Here is a 16634-nt window from a genome sequence, read left to right as displayed (position 1 = left end):
AAAGCCTAAAAACAAACTAATACAAATCAACTAAGCAATAGTTTACATTCCCATATACAATTGACCTTGAAATAACAATCATTTATGAATCAATTGGATATCGGAATCATACATCTAGAAATTGACAATGAGGGTCCGTTCAGGAAAAAAATAAAACGAAATAAACCATTGGTTCTCCTTCTTAATTATGAACTCTTTATGCATTTATATGTAGCATTGTTTTAGCAGCGCATGTTTATATGAGTAAATATCTTGCAGTTAATACAATATTCCACAGTTTTTATATTCTAACATATTTTTTCATGATAAAGGGTTGCTTCTAACATCTTTAAATGGTGCCTTCGAGCTGGTTTAATATTATGGCACATTTATTTCACAAAAGTCCACAAGTATCATGTATATATCAAGGTGCTACACGTGGAAGAGGATCTGCATACATTTAATGGGGCATCTAATCTCATCCCTGTGTTTTATTTTGCTGTAGTTTTGGAGATTTGTATTGTAAAGTCGTTAGTCTTTGGGTTGTGTTTTGTACAGTAAAGTCAGTTTTTCCCAATGTTTCGTTTCTGTCCTAGGATTTCAAATTTGTCTTTGATAGTCCTCTGGTCAATAACTCAGTAGGGTAAGTTATCATAAAGATTGTGATTTGTATTGACTAATTAAACTGCATTTGTGTAATGATTAGTTGCGCACAAGGCAACGCTACACATACAAAGGCGTAACGTAAATAATAGGTAACGTTAGTGTCGATGTTAGTTGCCTTGAAAATGAATACCGCCATACCCTTGACATATTGAGTAATTACAATGCGTATTGCAATTTTGAAGTAACAAATCTTTAATATATAAATAAAACTCATTTACTGAGTCTAATGCAGACGAAACGCCCGTCTGGAGAACCAATAATACTGATTTTTTTAATGAGTTTATTTTCTTCGACAAAAAATTCTGCAGAAGCAACTGAAAGATAAAATCTTTAAAGAAAATAATTAATATGATATAAAAGATCAATTATTTACCATACATCGTTGTCTAAGTTTGTTGTATCCAATTAGGATTACATTTATATACCATGAATACGTACTTGCTTTACAACTTTTATCAGAGGGATCATGATACTGCGTGGCTGGAATCTCACAATCACAAATATCAGAAACACAAACCATATTATTGTAGCATGTGGAATTTCCAATAAGTGTTGAGCAAGTCTCTTTGTATGTACTCTCTAAAAATATACCAAATTGTTTAATCACGAAATTCAAATTAACTAATTACTAATCTTTGAATTCTTTAATACTACCACAAGAATAGATTACCTAAGCTGTGTTTAAGAATAGTTGGTCTTCAATGTTCTTTAACTTCGAACATTATTTTGTCTTGTTTACATTTTCTTTTTATTCGAGCGTCACTGATGAGTCTTTTAAACAAAAGCTTGTCTCTGGCAATTATAAATATGGCCAAACAAAATAGGCGGAGAATGTATACAAATGGAAATAATTAGATAATAGTGTTAAGGAAATGAATATTCAAACATAAATAGGTACGTCATATCCTAGAAAAATATCTAACGAAACGAACTAGATATATTGACAAGCTTTGCATGGATTATAAAGAATAAATTTTAGGGAAATAAGTGCGACCTGAACCTGGGTCGCAATTCCGAACGTTTTGAAATAGGAAAAATCCGTAGCTCTATGGTCCGCAAAAAGTCAAAAAATTTCAAAAGGACCTAAAGAGCTACGATACCGCAGCTAACACAAATGGTTCTCAATATACTGATCTAATCAAAAAACTAATACATGTAATCTTATCAATTGTTACACAAGTCAACAGACAGTGACTAAGTAGGCAGGGCTTAATACTATCTAGAGAAATTATAGGTGTCAATGCTTATATAACCTTATACCAAAGGCTTGCTGCTCACAAAGAAGCTATTAAACCAAAAGTTCTAAATGGTGAAGATAAAATCATCCCTTCCTAAATTTTACGGACACCACTAGCGTTGGTTGGTTGACCGTTATGGAATAACCGTTTCACAAATAATATCGGATATGTTCCTTAGATCGTAACTACAATCCCCTTCCCTTTACTAATTAGACTATTTACCGGATTTGTTATAACATTAGCAACACGACGGGTGCCACATGTGGAGCAGGATCTGTTTACCCTTCAGGAGCACCTGAGATTACCCCTAGTTTTTTGTTGGGGTTCGTGTTGCTTATTTTTTATGTTGTGTCAAGTGTTGTAATGTTTGTCTGTTTGTCTTCTTTCATTTTTACCCATGAGTTGTCAGTTTGATTTTAGATTCATGAGTTTGACTATCGTTTTTGGTATCTTTCGTCCCTTTTTTTTCTAAATAAGATTAAAAACAAGACATCTTTCGGGGTCTTTTATAGCGGACTATGCGGTATTGGCTTTGCTCATTGTTGAAGGCCGTACGGTGACATATAGTTGTTAACGTCTGTGTCATTTCGGTCTTTTGTGGATAGTTGTCTCATTGGCAATCATACCACATCTTCTTTTTCATATATAATCAAAAACATGAACTAGTAAGTGTGATACATGACACAATAATACAAATAAAATATAAAATAAAAGAATGTTACATGTAAAAAAGACAGCTTAACATAAATGGCTTTTAAATAAAGTAACATACACAGGTTAATTTGAATATAGTAATTTTGTAGATAGGAGAACAGCAATTTTTTTTTAAATTAAAAGTGGTTCAATACCTTTAAATCTGGTATTTTCAATGGGTTTTTCAATCTTCGACAGATTTTTCTGGAGTAGTCATTTTAAGATAAATTCGATACATAAATACATTTGAAGAAGTTCACTTGTCATGTTCGGGCTTTTTGTCAATTTTTCGAAATCCTCTGCTTTTATTCATTTGATGCCTTAAAAATATTAGCCGAGTGACCCTCATTCTTCTTTTTATAAATCATTTACATGTATAATGATAAGCCATCTGTAAGAGTCTTATAAAACTTTAATAATTTTTAATAGTATTTTAAAACTTAAACTTGTCAATGATAAAGCAATGAAAAGTCAAGAGAGATTTCAACGGCTAATATCTCAAAAACAAGCACATTGACCTATATATATATATTATTTTTTTTTGATTTTTTGATTTTTTTATTCCCCCATTAATTTCCTATCGATATAAACTAGTGTTTTGATAATTTTGTATGATAACTATTATGAAACTGAGAAGCAAACTCCGTTAAATGATAAAATAATATCATATCATTATAATTACGCTTTGTATTTTTTTTAAATTACAATCATATACCATGAATACGTACTTGCTTTACAACTTTTATCAAAGGGATCATGATACTGTATGCTGGGAATCTCACAATCACAAATATCAGAAACACAAACCATATTATTGTAACATGTGGAATCTCCAACTAGTGTAGAGCAAGCCTCGTTGTATGTACTTACTAAAAAATATACTTAATTTTTATATGTCATACATTTTAAACTTCTAACAATAAGGCTTAATTATTATATGTAATGATTCTCACTTTTAAAAATCATGCTGGTGAACTTTTTAGACTTTTATCATTTAATGTGACTAAGTAAACCATATAATCATGTGACTAAGCAAACCATATAATCATGTGAGTAAGTAAACTATATAATCATGTGACTAAGTAAACCATATAATCATGTGACTAAGCAAACCATATAATCATGTGACTAAGTAAACCATATAATCATGTGACTAAGCAAACCATATAATCATGTGAGTAAGCAAACCATATAATCATGTGACTAAGTAAACCATATAATCATGTGACTAAGCAAACCATATGATCATGTGAGTAAGTAAACTATATAATCATGTGACTAAGTAAACCATATAATCATGTGACTTAGCAAACCATATAATCATGTGACTAAGCAAACCATATAATCATGTGACTAAGCAAACCATATAATCATGTGACTAAGTAAACCATATAATCATGTGACTAAGTAAACCATATAATCATGTGACTAAGTAAACCATATAATCATGTGACTAAGCAAACCATATAATCATGTGACTAAGTAAACAATATAATCATGTGACTAAGCAAACCATATAATCATGTGACTAAGCAAACCATATAATCATGTGACTAAGCAAACCATATAATCATGTGACTAAGTAAACCATATAATCATGTGACTAAGCAAACCATATAATCATGTGAGTAAGTAAACCAAATAATCAATGTGAGTAATTAATCAATTAATCATGTTAGTAAGTACAGAACAGATTTTGAAATAGTAGCACTTAAACATGTTAGTTTTGCAAGTATTTTAAGTTATGAACCATAAGGCGCATGGAAAAGAATTTCTAAGAAAATGAGATTTGCCATTGTGAAATAAACTGCTTCTCGAAATCCATTGACCTACCAGTAGTGGTTCGAACTTCGAGCTGGGTTACTGATATTTCACATTTATATCACAGATGACCACGAATATATGTTCCATCTGTCTTTACCTAAATACCGGTCTCATTTATTCTAATCTGGCATTAATGAATTTTTACTACACTAGCATCATTACAGATACTACATGTGGAGATGAACTGCTTACTTGTCTTATTTCATTTTTTTTTTTTTTGCTCTTTGTGGGGATGGGGATTTGTATCATAAAGTCTTGATTTTTTTTACATGTGTAATGTACAATGAAGTTAGTTTTTCTGAAATTTTTCGATTTTTGTCTTTTGATTTCAAGTTTGTTTTTTGAATATCAGATGTTTTTGAAGAAGCTATTTGAAAATGCTGTCTATAAAGAAATAAATTATTATAATTAAAAAGATAATTCATATACCATATATTGATCCTTAATTTATTTTTATCAAATTCTGATAACAACTATTTACAATGAATACATACTTGCTTTACAACTTTTATCATAGGGATAGTGATACTGCGTTGCGGGAATCTCACAATCACAAATACCAGAAACACAAACCATATTATTGTAACATGAGGCATCTCCAACTGGTGTAGAGCAAGTCTCGTTGTATGTACTCTCTAAAAATATACTAAATTTTTATAATGTAATACATTTTAACTTTCAACAACATCGCAATGGACATTTTCTTATGTAACAAATTAAACTATAGTATCGTGTGAGATAGTACAATACAAATGTTGAATTAGCAATAATTCAACATGTAAGTTATGCAAATTATTCAAAGTTATTGAACAATAATGTACTGGGAGAACCAATCTAAAAGGAAATGAGATTTGCCATTGTTCATACAACCGCCTATCAAAAATCATTGACCTTCCAGTAGTGGTTCTCAACCTTCGAACTAGTTTTAAGTAATTGCACATTTATTTCACAGATATCCACGAATTGGTTTCAACTGTCACTACCTAAATCCCGGTCTCATTATTCTCATTTTGGCATCAATAAAGTATTACTTCACTAGTATCAGGACAGGAACTACTTGCAGACGAAACGCCCGTCTCTTGACCAATAACCCTGGTTTATTGAATAAGTTGTCTTCGACAGTTTCCTTTACGTTAACGACAGACCACTTTGAGATACAGTTAACAGAAATAAGTAAAAAAGGATAAGTGATATATCCTGTATTGTTGCCTTAGATAACAATTATATACTATATATAAATACGTACTTGCTTTACAACTTTTATCATGATGATCGTTGTACTGCATGACGGGAAACTCGCAATCACAAATATCAGAAACACAAACCATATTATTGAAACATGTGGAATCTCCAACTAGTGTTGTGCAATTCTCTTTGTATGTATTCTCTAAAAATATACTAAATTTTTATAATGATATACATTTTAACTTTTAACAACATCGCAATGGACATTTTTTAATGCGCGTCACTAGAACTTACAGAACTTCAGAAGCAACTAAAACAGATGCGTCGAGAACGTATTATCCTGATATCAATATCAGCCGTCAGAAGAAACAAAGGAGAGTCAAAAGGTTACGATAGGTAATTGGACCAATAAGTAATTTACAAATTTAATGACTTTTGGAACGTTTTGATTTAAAAGAGAGACAAAAGATACCAAAGAAAAAATACTCATAATTAAAAAAACCGACATAGCTGCAAATAGAAAAGAAAAACAAACAGTGGACAAAGGCAACAAAAAAAAAACAGAAACCTAGCAACACAATTTACACATAAAATCGGGTGAGATCCCAGGTGCTCCAGAAAGGTAAGCAGATCTTGCTCCATGTATGTAACATGGCGTTTTGCTCATGTAAGAGAACATTTAAATTTGTCCCTCGTCAATTGAGACACATTCAAACTTATGTCAAACAATTGTTAAAGGTATAGGGGGAGAGTTGAGGAAAAAAAACATGTTTAATCCCGCCGCATTCTGGAGCCTGTCAAAAGGCAGGAGCCTCTGTCCCTTGTTAGTCTTGTATGATTTTAAATTTTAGTTTCTTTTATATATTTCGGAATTAAGTATGACTTCCATTATCACTGAACAAGTACACATTTTTGTTTAGGAGTCAGTTGAAGCACGACTCCGGGTGCAGAATTTACTAGCTGTATTGAAGACCAACTTTGACACATTCGCCACTTCCATTCTCAGTTTAATGTGTTTTGACAGTAAACACTAGATTATGATACTCAACTTAACCATTACTATAAAAACTAATTGGTTCAAGTTGTTTTGCAGCTATAGTCTTCTGTATTGTTTATATCATCTCATATTTTGATGAAAGATTTTGCAACATGATTTTCTGAATCAAAACATGTACGAAGAAAAAAAGATCGAAATTGGAATATAAAGATTGAAAATATCTAAAATATTTAGACTAAAAAGAAAATAATTACCAAACGGACATTCAAGCTTATAAGTCGGAATCTAACTGACAACGCCATGACAGAAACAAAAAATGCCATGGCAGAAACTGACAATGCCATGACAGAAACTAAAAATGTCATGACAGAAACTAACAATGCCATGACAGAAACTGACAATGCCATGACAGAAACTGACAATGCCATGACAGAAACTGACAACGCCATGATAGAAACTGACAACGCCATTACAGAAACTGACAATGCCATGACAGAAACTGACAATGCCATGGCAGAAACTGACAATGCCATGACAGAAACTGACAACGCCATGACAGAAACTGACAATGCCATGACAGAAACTGACAATGCCATGATAGAAACTGACAACGCCATTTCAGAAACAGACAACGCCATGACAGAAACTAACAACGCCATGACAGAAACTGACAATGCCATGATAGAAACTGACAACGCCATATCAGAAACAGACAACGCCATGACAGAAACTAACAACGCCATGACAGAAACTGACAATGCCATGACAGAAACGAAAAACAGTCTACAAAACATAGCATAGACAATCCAATTACTTTTGTGACACGTGTTGTGTATCTTCTTCAAAAAACGTTGATAACAATTAGGTTGTGTCATTTAATTAGCTGTTTTACTTTTATCTTGTTCGCAATGATTTTTCGAGATTTGACTTCCGATAAACTGATTTAGTAAGTGGAAAACACAATGAATTACAAACCACTGAAATTTGATAAGTATATTTATAAACATAAACAATCCCCTCATGGAAAAGTGAATTATCATAATAGTTTTTTAACCTAAAATTAATAATCTCCACTCTCAACATGCTCAAAAACCTTGGTCAAATATGTTACTATAGAACCGATTTCTGAATTTAATAAAAGAGTTAATAAGGTTTGGCAAATAACACTGAAATAACTGATCTTTCACGAACACATGAGATCACCCCTGTTCGAGGAGTTTGATGTAAGTTTTTGGTTTTGAGGTGGTACATTAGTGCATAATATAAGTAATTACAATGATAGTGTAAATTTGAATGTCTAGTGAAACTTTAATAAAAAGAAAAAGAAACACAATGAAATATTATTGAAATGGCAAGATCAAAAAGACATACAAAATAAAACAAGTAAAATACACTGAAAGAATAAGTGTGATCTATGGCACAATATAAATACAATATACAAAAAAAAGTGTAAAAAAGACAACTTAAACATAGGACAAATTGCGATAAATAAAGTAACGTAAACAGGTAAATTTGAATATTATAATGTAGTTGTTAGTACAGAATTGTTTTTTACAAAACACATTTTTTCTTCTATACCTGGTCAGGTCTATTTAATGAGTTTTTTTCCTTTCTCAACAGCTTTTAATTTTTAGATTACAATGAATATACCATGAAAACTTACTTCCTTTACAACTTTTATCATAGGGATCGTGATACTGCATGGCGGGAATCTCACAATCACAAATACCAGTAACACAAACCAGATTATTGTAACATGTCGTATCTTCCTTCATTGATGAGCAGTTCATTTTGTATGTATTTCCTAATAAATAATATATGTACATGCAACATCTTAAGTCATATTGATTATGGGCAATTAATTAATGTCTTCCTAACAATTGATATATGCAACATTGTAATTCATATTGACTATGGACAATCATTTAATGCTTTCTTAATAATTGATATATGTAACATGGTCGAGTTAGATTTAGTTATATGAATGTATAAACACATCAATTGTCAACTGATACTTGAAAAACCGAGAACAATAAATTTGAGTTAAGATAAATGCTTTTATTTTTGAAAATCACAAATTTCCTTTTATCTTAACATTAATCAGGGTTTTTGTCTGGGTTTTTTTAAGATAGATATGTGGAAATAGATAAAGGAAGATGTGGTGTGAGTGCCAATGAGACAACTTCCATCCAAATAACAATTTATAAAAGTAAACAATTATAGGTCAATGAACGGCCTTCAACACGGAGCAAAAGCCCCAAAATTAGTAGACGTGTAAAACCATTCAAACGGGAAAACCAACGAATCGGATCTAATTGATATAAAAAACGAGAAACGAGAAACATATCTAAATTACATAAACAAACGGAAACTACTGTACATCAGACTCTTGACTTAGGACAGGTGCAAACATTTGCAGCGGGATTAAACGTTTTATTAGTACCAAACCTTCTCCCTTTTTCTAAAACAATAGCATAAAATCACAACAGAGAAAACCACAAAATAAAATATCAATTGGAAGGCTTAACTCAATCAAACAACGTAAATTAACAAACTATGAATGAATAAATTTCATCTGCGATAGCTGAGTGGTAAAAAGTCTGGATGAATGTCGTTGATCATTGTTCCAAAGGCGTGGGTTCATTATAAGAAACGATACAATTCACAATAAATAAAGGCAACAGTAGTATACCGCTGATCAAATAAATAAATAATCATCAATAAAGTAAGACAATGTTTCTTGCTATCAGTCATATTAAGAACAAATACCACACTATAAATAAATATCTGTTTTTATTGCAAGTTTAATATACAAATAAATGTTCAAGCCCCTATTTAGTCGCCCCAAGAGTGACTGAGGAATAGAAATATGGTCACTACAGGTCTTCTTCCAACCGGGAGTAAAACCCTTGCAAAAGTTTGGCGTTCGTTTGGCTGTGCGGGATGTATCCAGTACGCAGTCACGTCCGGTCAGAATGTGGACGTTAAATCCGATACCTCCTGTAGCGTTAGTGCCACGCTCTCTGCACGTTAAGAACCCTTGTTACAACTCTTGGAGGGGTTCGTAGGTGGCTAGTTGCAAGGCAAAATTTCTGTTTCTATCTGAGACGCCATAATACGAATTTTGCGGGTAAACAAAACGGCCTATGACCAAAACAATGTGTGCACAAGCTTAGGACTGCATTCAGTTCTAGTAGTGTTCCAGTACGGGGTTGCTTTTAATGTATCGTTATAAGATGTGTATGCATATTCTGTAGGGTAACATTAACGGACAGACATACAGAAATTTGGTGCCTTAAAACATTGTAGTCCGTCATTATACTAATCTCTCACTTGCGTCAACATTGCTAAGACCCTTGTACCGGGACGACAACGCCAGAACACACAGGGCAGGGATTTTAACCGAGTTCAAAGAACAACTAGCCATTTACACTATTGTAAACCTTATCAAACAAGTCTGGAGGAAATCTCAATTGCAGAGATCAACCTTCACAATATTTTGTCGATTTAAAAGTGGCATTTGTTGTTTAATGCAACAGATTTCCTCAACTAAAGTTTTGAAGGTTTGTACCGAGAAAATGCGTCGTGTTATTAAACTGTACTGGAATAGAGGTTGTTTCACATGCTATTGACTCAAATATTGACATTAAATTTGCCGAATATATCAAAGATGATGTGTAGAAAATTGTAATGATATTGGATGATCAGTTCTTGTAAAAAAAAATAACAGTGAAGCTTAAATTCCGTTCTGAATTGAATAATTTACTATCAACGAAAATCCTACATGCATAGAACCTTTGAAAGTGTTTTTTTAATGGTATATCACTGCAAAATTGCTCTTTGATTGTTTTCTTTTTTTTGTGGAATAATTGATTTTTTAAATTTGAAAAAAAAAGATGCAATAAAAACAGGTGGTGCTTAACTTTTAGCGGACTGTATATATGGATTTTAAATAACCGTTAAGAAGTAAATAAAGTGTTAGAAAACACAAACAGTGACAAACCGTGTAAGGGCAGAAAAAAATATGTACCCCCTCCTAGGAAAGCAATTCTTATTTTTTTTTTAAGGTGGTTGTATTTGACATACCAAAAAACAGAGAGAGTGTTGCTCTATATTTATATCTGTTGAGGGTGGTGGTGGTTAAAAAGAGTTCAGTTTCTTGGGGGGGGGGGGGGTTAGTATATTCTGGTCCAGCCCTAAACACAACTATACCGGTGAGCTCAATAAAGGAGTACTGCAAACATATGTAGACAGCCCATCGTTCAAAATTTGTAAACGTTTTGTGCATAGTGTGCTTCATATAAAAGTAAGCTTTTTAAACTATCATCTAGATCCAACCAGCTGGTTGTAATAAATCAAGTCTTCAATTCTATAACATTAACAAAGAATACAAAATTAATTTGCAGTAAAATCGACAAAAAAAATTTAAATCAAAAATGATTTCATTATGTTAATATTATCCTATTTCTTTTATGTTTCAATATACAACATTTGCTGTTCATATTTATTTGTTTTTGTTTTAAGAAGGGGGGTCGTTGAAACAACTGAATGCGTCTGGTTTACTTTGCTGAACTGTTTGAACCATGTCAGTATAATATAACAGGCTACTCGAGACCAAATGACAGTTGTGGACCACCCGGACAGTAAACAGTCATATTCCCCATTTCCATTCTCAATTTTATAGTGTGTTAATTTACTTTTTTAATTGAGTTAAGCCTGCCAATTGATATTTTATCGTGTGTTTTTCTATGTTGTGATGTTATGCTATTGCTTACGAAAATTGAGAAGGTTTGGTACCATTAAAACGTTTAATCCCGCTGCAAATGTCTGCACCTGTCCTAAGTCAGGAATCTGATGTACAGTAGTTGTCGTTGGTTTATGTTATTTATACGTGTTTCTCGTTTCTTGTTTTTTTATATAGATTAGACCGTTGGTTTTCCTATTTGAATGGTTTTACACCAGTAATTTTTGGGCCCTTTATAGCTTGTTGTTCGGGTGAGCCAAGGCTCCGTGTTGAATGCCGTTCATTGACCTATAATGGTTTACTTTTATAAATTGTTATTTGGATGAAGAGTTGACTCATTGGCACTCATACCACATCTTCCTACATCTATTTGACCCCGAGTCTTACCAGTAATTTACTATAAGTACCTACTTTCAATGCAAGTATTATTATTTCTATTGTAAAACTGTGTTGCTGGCGATTCACAATCACAAAAACCATCTGCCGAACACTTCAGCGGAGTGATACATTCTTCAGGTTTAATGTCCGTCACACAACTTGCTTTATCTGTCAACAAACATATTCGATAAGAATATATGGCAAAAAAACAATGGTTATACAAAAAAAAACCACTAAAATCAAAGTTCCGTGTTGAATACCGTACTTTGACCTATAATGGTTTACTTTTACAAATTGGGACTTTAATGAAAAATTGTCATATTTGCACTAATACCACATAATCTAATAATTATGGAATATAATTCATAACTAAAATCTCTTTGTTTAGTTTTTCTCTTTTGATCAAAACAAAAACAAAATGGATAAATTCGTTATATGAGGGCAATAACTATCATATTGACAATTGTTGGTCGATACATCATACATGTGCAGTCCTTGTCTTTGCTGTGTACGGTTTATCCTTATCTACAAAAATACCCCAAAAAATGGGGAAATCATTATAAAAGGGCAGTACATTCTATAAGCAGTAGATATGTGTCTGCATCCTTGTCATTTTTGGCCTTCAACAGTTTCTCTGTATCTTCTATATTTTTGATCAATACTTAAAAAAATCGGGTAAAATCGTCATATAAGGGCAAAGATTCCTTTAAAAATCGACTTAAAATTTTGAATAGTTTTTCAGAGAATAATATTATGTTTACATTTTTACCTACCTGCTATATTTTGTCGAAAAACTTAGAAATGAGTACATTAATGAGTCAGTTAAGGAGGTAGACCTTGGTAAAGGGAAATAACTCTTAAAATCATAAGTACGTTTGTGTCAACCATTTTCATAAATAGATTCTAAGCTTCAAGGTCACATAGATTATTTCCAATCTGTTTCAAGTAAATTCTTAAGATACATTGATGAAACTTGACTTTTACAAACGTTTAACTGACATAAAGAGTTGTCTCCCTGAAGCAAGGTCTACCCCCTTAAGGGTAAACACTTTTGTAAAGAGTCGACTGACCATTTTGGCTAACTTATAGATTGATGGATTGCTGATGTTAAACTGTCTCTCTACCTGTCTGAGATTTCAAAGTAATAGACAAAAATTTGGCACAATATTAAAATCAAAAAAGAAATAAATTGACCGGTCATGTTGCTCCGTCTTTATATCTTGTATTGTTGATGAATTTTGTTTAAGGTGGTACGCAACACTTTCGCTAAAATCAAGTTGGCTCGTTTAATTTTCATACATTTTGACAAAGCATTTACTTTGACCTAAAACAAGTATATAAAAATATATATAGCAGTTTGACAAACAACAATTTTGATCAATGAGAAGCTTAATATTCCCTTTGCAACACAACGTAATTAAAACGTTGAGCGGATTTTACAGAATTATCTCCCTATAGTGTTATGTACCACCTTAATAGGTGTTTTTTTCAAGACAATAGGAAAACTCTACAAATAATGATAAAATCGTCATTGTAGGTCAATTAATCTTAATCATAATCATAAGGATTAGTTTGACAGTTCCGGTCTAAGTAGACATTATGTACTAAGATCTTGACTATCTTGATATTTCCCCTGTCAGATTTTCTGTTAATATAACGGTTAAAATAATAGACAATATTTAAATCTAAACATTGAGTTCCATTTGTTGGTCTTCATCACTATGTTACTTTGTAGGTGGGATCAACTCAAGATTTTATTCACTAAGGAGTTCCAGAGAAGACATTGGAAGAGTTCACGATCGATCAGGTTTTAAAAATAACTCACTTATGATTTTATCGAATTTGTCTTTTTTGACAAAAAAAAAACTCGTCAATTATACGCGCCTTTATCGCAGTCATCTGTGCGTTTAGAGGCGTCGTCACTTCCTTACAAGGTTGAGCGAGTGGTTGGAAAATTATAATTCTATATTGTACGAATTATTCGGCAAATTGAATTCTAAAAATAGACAATCAACACTGCTGTCATTAGGGAATTGTCAGTAAGTACCTACAGAGCAACCATTATTTCTAGTTTATCCTGCACAAAAACGATCACTAAGACGCTTGATGAACGTAAATAGTGCAGGGATACAGGCGAGCCCCTCTATCTGGTAAATGACGTTATAAAGGCGTGCATAATTGACGAGTTTTTGCCGGTGACGGATGAACTCGAAAGTGGTCTATTGAATGGTTAATTATTTGTCAAAATTGTATTTGGTACTTGGTACATCTGTTACAGCTACTCGCTACTTTATCATGTATTTAGTACATCAATTACAGCTACACGCTGAGAAATAGAAGGTTTTCAAGGATTTATTTTACTGTCTTCTCTTTGTAAATTCTTTCGAAACAGAATAAAAAGATGTAGAAAAATGAAAATCTGTCTTACATAAATTGACTAATGTCCCATTAATATCTACTTCACACAGTAATAGTGTATGTCCTTTGGTGGTAATCCTCACTTCTCTTCCTATTGTATTGCTAGCACAAGTTGAGTCAAGGTAAACGTTCCTTGTCTCAGAACTATCGTTACACAAAAATACTTTTGGTCCGGAAAGGACTTCTACTGTATATTCTCTAAACGGACGAACTGTAAGATAAAATTGCCAATTAGAAACAACACAACAATAAAGGGCAGATAACAACATGATCGACACAACAATAAAGGGCAGATAACAACATGATCGACACAACAATAAAGGGCAGATAACAACATGATCAACACAACAATAAAGGGCAGATAACAACATGATCGACACAACAATAAAGGGCAGATAACAACATGATCGACACAAAATAAAGACAAAAATCAATAAAACACCGAAAACTAAAAAATTGAGAATTTTGAAATGAAGTATTAGAAACAAAACTTTTCTAGAGAGACCGATTACATTCAAAATTATCCGCCATCTTGTTTTCTTGACGTGAATGTAGGTGATTTTGAAGGGTATTTTTCAACTAAAGTAATGCAAATAAATGTTGTTTATAATGTATGTGTTTACAGGTTTATATCGTTTTCAATCCTGAAGCTATTCGCTATGCAGATAAATAAAAATGGCAAGTACCAAATAAACAAAACAAACGGAAACGCTGAAATTATCACTTAATTCATATGAACATGTCCAAGTTTATAGCAGTGAATGTATCTATTACAAATAACATGGGAAACTGACAGCTTTAATAACCTATATTTAATTTTATTTTTTAGATCACCCTCTCTGTCCTGTGTCAACTTTCATCAAGAATATGTCTCAAGTACACGGATGCACCATCCGCATTATCATTTCGTATGTTCAGTGGGCCGTAAAATTTGGATAAAAACTGAGTGTGTCCGGTCACAGATCCGAAACTCCTATAACAAATTATACAGGAAAAGTAACAACTAAAAAGAAATTTTAAATGAGCCGTGATTGTTGAAGTTACCCTTTCACAGGAACAACATCAAGTTAACGCAGAAATAAATCTGTCCCAAGAACAAGCTGACCAACTTATTGAACCAATGCCACTGGTTGAAAATTTAAGACAAAATACTTTCAGTGTCTCAGTCTCAGTATGTCTCGTACAAACAACCAACAAATAACTTGATGGATTTCTATGTGTGTTACATTTTAGTGGTATGTCGTTGTTCTCCTTCAATGCATTTCCCTCGGTTTATGTTTGTTACCCCGATTTTGTTTATTGTCCATGGATTTATGAGTTTTGAAAAGCGGTTTACTACTGTTGCCTTTATTTATGAGCTCAAAACACTCTAGAACATACCATTTGCACTCAAAGTCCCATGATTACTAAATGAAATTTAACAATCAATGTGAATTTGATTTCTAAGTGAAAAATTATCATAGTTACTTCAGTATTGGACAGTCTGTTCGAATGTGTATCATGTTAAATTTCAGCTATTTCAATAAATACTGATTTCATAAAAGAGTTTGTCAACCCTCAGTGAAATAACTTTTTATTGTAAAGAAACTCATCATACTAAGGAACCAGGATTGAAATTTTATATTTACGCCACACGCGCGTTTTTTTCTACAAAAGACTCGCCAGTGATGCTCAAATAAAGAAATGTTTAAAGTCCAGATAAAGTACGAAGTTAGAGCGCATAATCCTTTTGAGGACCAACAATTCCGAAAAGCAAACCAGTACACTGTTCTCAAGTGGTTTGATCTTTATGGCTTGGTCAATGACACTTCCTAGTATGGTTAGTATTAGATCATTTAATGTATTAGTAAGAGTAACTGTTTTGCCCTTTACGCGTTAATGTGTGTTTCATTTGGAAGAATTGAAACAAGTTCCATGTTTCCAAAAAACCTTTAAATACTAATGTGGAATTGAAATTGATAACAACAGTACCCATTTTCCAGACCTTGCTCTTTTTAATTGTTAAGTTAAACTCATGGCGATATCATTGATTAAAAATTGTGTCCATACACCTTTAAATTTTCACTTGAACAAAATCCGATACTTATTATCGATTATCAAGATCTGATTCTGTCAATGGTATAAACTTTTTTAAAGTCAAATAATAAACAGATGCGCCATGAGCGCATGATACGCCCGACGTCTTGTGTGAAAGTTTTATGCAATAATCATAAATAGTTTCTGAGAAAGTTTTAAGCAATAACCATATATTGTTTTTGAGACACGGCGGGACATGTGAAACCCCAAACCCTGTTTTTTTTCCAAATCATAAATCGTCTTTGAGATATGATGCGATATTTAAAAAAAAAACTCCCCCTTTTTTTACAAAATACTCAATAACTAAAAAATCAAATTTTGAATCATCACCAAAAAGTATACAGATATTAAGATTAACATAACTAAGAAGTGTTTAAAGTTTTAAGCCATAATCAAGAATCGTTTTTGAGATAGGATGCGACATGTGAAAAAAACA

The 16634-nt window shown here is 32.4% G+C and overlaps 1 protein-coding gene across 1 annotated transcript in view; it reads right to left on the bottom strand.

Annotated features, from left to right (window-relative positions):
- Positions 1–16634, bottom strand: part of LOC134699519 (uncharacterized) — a 132324-nt gene that overhangs the window by 51582 nt on the left and 64108 nt on the right. The window contains exons 6-12 of the mRNA XM_063561117.1: positions 14133–14333; positions 11738–11872; positions 8246–8386; positions 5647–5787; positions 4895–5035; positions 3305–3445; positions 1084–1224 (exon numbers count right to left, since the gene is read on the bottom strand). Of these exons, the coding sequence (XP_063417187.1) occupies positions 1084–1224; positions 3305–3445; positions 4895–5035; positions 5647–5787; positions 8246–8386; positions 11738–11872; positions 14133–14333 (1041 nt within the window). The remainder of the gene's footprint in view (positions 1–1083; positions 1225–3304; positions 3446–4894; positions 5036–5646; positions 5788–8245; positions 8387–11737; positions 11873–14132; positions 14334–16634) is intronic.

This window comes from Mytilus trossulus, unplaced genomic scaffold (genome assembly GCF_036588685.1).
Source record: "Mytilus trossulus isolate FHL-02 unplaced genomic scaffold, PNRI_Mtr1.1.1.hap1 h1tg000070l__unscaffolded, whole genome shotgun sequence".
NCBI classification, from domain to species: domain Eukaryota; kingdom Metazoa; phylum Mollusca; class Bivalvia; order Mytilida; family Mytilidae; genus Mytilus; species Mytilus trossulus.
Note: the sequence above shows the minus strand (reverse complement) of the source record. Positions and strands in the feature narration are given on the sequence as shown.